Source organism: Fringilla coelebs (genome assembly GCF_963513975.1).
Source record: "Fringilla coelebs genome assembly, chromosome: 7".
NCBI lineage: Eukaryota > Metazoa > Chordata > Aves > Passeriformes > Fringillidae > Fringilla > Fringilla coelebs.
The window spans coordinates 8708074-8713600 of record NC_140035.1 but is presented as its reverse complement, the minus strand read 5'-3'; the positions used below and the strand labels follow the sequence as shown (position 1 = coordinate 8713600).

The 5527-nt window shown below is 64.2% G+C and overlaps 1 protein-coding gene across 1 annotated transcript; it reads left to right on the top strand.

The window, feature by feature from the left end:
- Positions 1 to 206: 206 nt before the first annotated feature.
- Positions 207 to 5030, top strand: EN1 (engrailed homeobox 1; the record flags this gene model as incomplete). Its single annotated transcript, XM_084209363.1, has 2 exons — positions 207 to 2112; positions 4714 to 5030. The coding sequence occupies exons 1-2, from the start codon at positions 1434 to 1436 to the stop codon at positions 5028 to 5030; spliced, it is 996 nt and encodes a 331-aa protein (XP_084065489.1). The 5' UTR covers positions 207 to 1433.
- Positions 5031 to 5527: the final 497 nt, after the last annotated feature.

Here is a 5527-nt window from a genome sequence, read left to right as displayed (position 1 = left end):
AAGCAACAAACCGAAACCAACCAACCAAACAAGCAAACATCAAAAAACAGACGAGGAAACATTATACGAGTTCAGCTGTGAGCCGGAGCTGATCTGCTTCGTATTCGGAAAAAAACCCCGAACCCAGTAAAGGAACAAACCAGAGAGAGAGGCTTCGGCCGTAAGACCAGCTCGTCCCGGCAGTGCCTCCTGTCTTTATTGCTATTTATTGTTATTATTATTACTGTAATTTTTATTCCTCCAAACAAAAAAGGTTCGATTCCAGGGAGCCTCTACCCGGCTCGCCATCTCCCCGCGCTGCCCAACGCCGCCACGGGAGCATAGAAAGCAAAAAAGAAAAGAAAAAAAAAAAAAAGCAAAGAAAAAAAAAAAAAAAGAGGGAAAAGCGCACAGATTTGCAAGAAGGGGTGTTTATTATCCCTGGGACAACAGCAAAGCGGCCGATGACCGAATCCCCGCCACCCGTGGAGGACACGGCGTGGCTGGAAGTTGTTGTTTACGGGGCTGGTTGGGGGCCGGGGAGGAGGGGGGGGGGTCCCGGTTCCCGCGCGTGGGCGCGGCGCGCTGCCCCCGCCCCGTCGCGGCGCTGCCGCCGCCGCCCGCCCCGTCCCGCCCGGTGCCGTCCGCCCCGTCCGGTCCCCACGCGGTATTTATGGCGGCGGCCCGGCGGGCGCCCATTGGGCGCGGCGCGGGGTGTCAGCGGCGGCGGCGCCGCGCCATTGGCCGCCCCCACGTGCGGGGCCACCTCACGTGCTTCCGGTGCGAGTGAAAAAAGTGTGGCTGAGGGATTTTTTAGGGAGAGTTTGGTGCACGGACCGGCGCTGTCAGAGATTTGGCTTTTTTTTTTTTTTTAAAAAAAAAAAAAAAAAAACGGAGAAGGGAAAAAAAAAGAGAATTAAAAAAAGAACCCTAAGCGGGCGCGGGCGGCGCAGCACCGGGCTGGCGGGGACGGGCTCCGGCAGCCCGCGGCGTGGGCAGAGCGGAGCGTGACAGCGGGGCAGCGCGGAGCCGCCGCGGCGGCGGCGGCAGGGCAATGGGCAGATCGTGACGGGTTTTCGGGGGGCGGGTTTTTTGGGGGGGCCGTGGTGCAGCCGCACACCTTTTTGGCTTTTTTTTTTTTGGTGTGATTTTTTTTTTTTTTTTTTTTTTCTTTTGGTGGTGGAAATATAAGCTGATCGGGAGAAGGGGGAGAGAAGCCCTCCAGTATCTCCCAGGTTTTGGATCCATCCGTGAGAGGGAGAGAAAAAAAAATCTCAGCTCCAGCCCAACAAGTGGATTTTAATATTTTTCTCTTTTTTTAATTTTTCTTTTTTTTTTTTTTTTTAATTTTTCCTCCCCCTTTTCCACCCCGCCACCCACCGTCAAAGTGGGGTGGGCGTAAAGTGGGTGGGTGGGGGGAAAAGAGGCAGCGATCTCCGTGGCGGGGACTGAGCATGGAAGAGCCGCCGGAGGGGCACGGCCACCGAGACGCGGCGCCCGGCCCGGCGAGCAGCGGCAGCGGCAGCGATGGCGAGAGCGTGCCCGTGTCCCCCAGCCCCGCGCCCGCCTCCCCCACCGCGCCCTGCCCCCTGCCCCTGCCCCGCCGCCGCCACCCGCCGCCACCGCCGCCGCCCCCGCCGCCGCCCCACCGCACCACCAACTTTTTCATCGACAACATCCTGAGGCCGGACTTCGGCTGCAAGAAGGAGCCGCCCGCGCCGGCCGGCGGCGGAGGAGGAGGAGGAGGCAGCCGGGAGCGGGACGGAGATCGGGGGCAGAGCTCAGGTAGAGAAAACGTCAACCCGCTGCTGGCCCGGCCGCCCAACCCGCCCGCCCTCCTCTGCCCGGACTCGAACTGCCGTCCCGACGGCTCCGCGCCGCCGCCGCCGCCCGCCGCCGCCGCCAAAGCCGGTCCCGCCGCGGCAGCAGCGGCGGCGGCGGCGTCGGGGGCGGCCAAGCCCCCCGCCGACGGGGGCGAGACTCACCCGGCGAAGTACGGGGAGCACGGCAGCCCCGCCATCCTCCTCATGGGCTCTAATAATGGAGGACCTGTTATAAAGCCCGACTCGCAACAGCCGCTGGTGTGGCCTGCCTGGGTCTACTGCACTAGGTATTCAGACAGACCGTCCTCGGGTAAGGAACCGCGGCGCATCTGGGAGCTGTTAAATCGTGACAAGGTCGCCCCCCCCGCCCCCCTCCTTTCCCTCTTCCCCCCTTGGCTTTGGCTCCCGGCTTGTTGAGGACCTCGCGTGGGGGGGAGGGCGGCCTGGGTCACCCGGGGCGAGAGGAAACGCGTCCCCCCCACCGCCACCACCCCTCCTTCCTCCTCCGAGTCTCCCAAATTTGAATGTGACGCCGGGCCCCGATTCGGCAGCGGTTCGATGCGAAGAGCCGGCGGGAGCGACCCCTTCCCGCGCCCCCGCCCGCCCCGCCTGCCGCAGCCCCGGGTGTTCCGCGGCGCGGCCGCGCGGGGTGAGAGCGTTGCGAGAAAAAGGCAGCGGGGTCGGCCGCTCCCTTGTTCTGAGGCTTTTTCTCCCCTTATTTTGTTTTAATTTATTTTTCCTGGTTGCTGCTGGAGGAGCGAGGCGGCGAAGACCCGAGGCACATGTTGAGGGGGTGCTGGCGGTGCGGGGGGAGGAGGTAGTGTTTTCTTGGAGGCGAAGGAAAAAGGGCTTTATCGAAGGTGGCGGAGAGGCTGTTTAGCCGGGCCTCTGCAGCGAGTCAGGCAGGCCCTTAGGCCGCGCACTGCCGCCGGAGCCGGTGCTCCGAGCTGCGTTCGGGGCCCAGCTCCGGGGTGGGGTTATGCCTCTGCCCGAGGTCGTCCCCGTGGGAGCCGCCGCCTCGGCCCTCCCGGCCCTGTTTTGCCGCCCCTTCTACGACTTTACATTTCCCAGGTGCCCTCAGGCACCCCTTTATTTATCACCGTTACTTTTTGGTTTAAATTGCCTTTTTTTTTTTTAAGAAGCCGAGATGAGGAGATGGGGTTCCCCCATGCCGGCAGCCAGGGATCGGGCAGCGCGGCGCGGGGCAGGGCTGGGCTCCCTTGTGCCGGCCCGGGGCCGCTCCAGTGCGCGGGGAAGGCGGCGCTGCCTGGCCCCGGCCCCGCTCCGCACTGCCCGGCCTGGTGCTCCTCGCCGGCCGTCAGTGCGGCCGAGCCGTCTCCATCCCCCGTTATTGACACGTCCAGCGACTTCAAACTCAGAAAAGCCTCTTTGATTGACTGGGCTGATTGATGGGGTGATAGAGCTGTCAGACGGCACGGCCTCGCTCCCGGCCGGCCCGGCCGCGGGTCTTGTGTTGCCGATTCCCAGGGCCACCGAGCGCCCGGCGTTCTGCACTTGCGCCTTCATTTCCTTTCCTGTCCTTTCTTCGGGCAAAGGATCATTTCTGCATGTCCTCCTCCCCTGCTCGCTGCAACCCGGAGGGGAGAAGGGCGAGGGGAGGCTGGCTGGGCTCGGCCGCTCTCTTTGTTGTGCTCGTAGCTGCCCGCCGGCCCCGACTGCTTCTCTCGGCTCCGGGGACGAGCGGGCTGCGGCGGTCGGAGGCGCCGGCACCCCGCTGCAAGGTGCCGGGACTCTGCAATTCCCTCCCCGCGCCCTCCACCCCCCGCCGGTCCAGCCCGGGAGAATCCCGCTGGGCCCCGTCCCTCTCCCCACCGGGCCTCGTCTCTCTCCCCGCCAACAGCCGCTGCCGAGCCGTGGGGAATCCCCCCGTTCCGGGGGAAAGCTGCGCCGGGAGAAGAGCTTTCGGCCTACTCGGCGGCAGGGAGGCCTCGCCGGCTTCGGCTCCGGCTGCTGCTGGCGGGGGGCTGCGGGCCTGGGACCGCCCGCCGAGCCCGGCAGCTGTCGGGGAATTTTCGTAGATCCCATTCTTCACGGTTCCCTCCCCGCTCCTCTTCCCTGTGGCCTGGCCAGGCCGGCGGGCAGAGGACCGGGGGTACCCCTCCTCGGCCAGGCGCTGCCCTCAGGATGCGCCCCGGGACCCGGTGGCTTCCCCGGCGAGCTGTGTTGCACTTCAGCTGGCCCCTTTGCGGCCTGGGTGTGGAGCAGCGGGGCTCTGCTTTTGGCTGGGCTTCGCGGAGGGAGCTGCAAGCGGGGCCGTAGGTCCCCGGCAGGATCGGCCGCCGGAGAGCCCAGGTGACCCGGGCGGTGGCGGCGGGGCTCCGGGGTGGCGGCGGAGAAGGGCCCCCCAGGACTGGGCTGGCTTTGCGGAGAGTGTCGTTTTCCCCCGAAAGGAGACCAGGGCAGCCTTCTGCCAGGCTGCTGCTGGCGGCCGCTCCCCGGTGCCTGGCAGCGGGAACCTTCGGTCCCCGCGCTGCCTGGCGGAATCGCTGCCCGGCTGGCAGGCCCCGGTCCCGGGCCATGCAGGAGGGCGGTTCGGCCCTGCAGGGCGGGCGGAGCGGCGCCCCGACGTGTGCCGGGACGGGGGGCGAGCGGGGCTCCGCTCCCCTCGCCCGCGCGGCCGGCTCGGCGGGGCCGGGGCGCCGGGTGATGCGCGGGCGCGCTCGGCCCGGCCTCCCCGTTCCTTCCCCATCCTTCCCTCCGCCGTGCCGGGGCGGCGGTGCCGGGGTTGGGGGGCTGGGGGGGGGACACACGGGACCAGCACAAATTCACCCGTCGGCCATTTTTCCTCGGCCGGCGGGGCGGGGGCGGCGGTCGGTCTGTCGGGCGGGCGGTCGGTCGGTCGGTCGGCGGCGCGGCCCTGCCCAGCGGCGTGTGTGTGCCCTGCCCGCAGGCCCCCGCACCAGGAAGCTGAAGAAGAAGAAGACGGAGAAGGAGGACAAGCGGCCGCGGACGGCGTTCACGGCCGAGCAGCTGCAGCGGCTGAAGGCGGAGTTCCAGGCGAACCGGTACATCACGGAGCAGCGGCGGCAGAGCCTGGCCCAGGAGCTCAGCCTCAACGAGTCCCAGATCAAGATCTGGTTCCAGAACAAACGGGCTAAAATCAAGAAGGCGACGGGCATTAAGAACGGGCTGGCGCTGCACCTCATGGCCCAGGGACTCTACAACCACTCCACCACCACGGTGCAGGACAAAGAGGAGAGCGAGTGAGGCGGGCGGCCCCAGCCCAGCCCTGCGCCGCGGCGCCGGCCCGCCGGCCGGGAGGCGGACAGGTGCGATTTAAAAGCAGATCTATTGTCTATCCATAGTATAAGGACTCCGATTAAGAAAAAAAATAAATATGAACACTTAAGAAAAATTATCTCTATATAGCCAAACAGCATATGACCTTGTATATATTTAATTTCAGGTAAGAAATATGTGTAGCGATCTCTATTTGCTGGACAGTTTCTCTCTTCCCTTCTCTCTGTTTCTCCTTTCTTTTGTTCGTTTGTTCGTTTTGTTTGCTTTCTTTTTTTTCTCCCCCCCCCCATGTCCGTTGCTCCTGTTTTACAGTAAATGTCGGACTTTTCTCATCTGTCGTTTGATCTTATTTTATTTTTTTTTTGTGTGTATGTGTGAATTTCTGTCTCTCTCTCTCTCTCTCTTTTTTTTTCCCGAGGAAAAAAAATTCTGATCCACAGACTGCGAGACTGAACCCGCCGCTA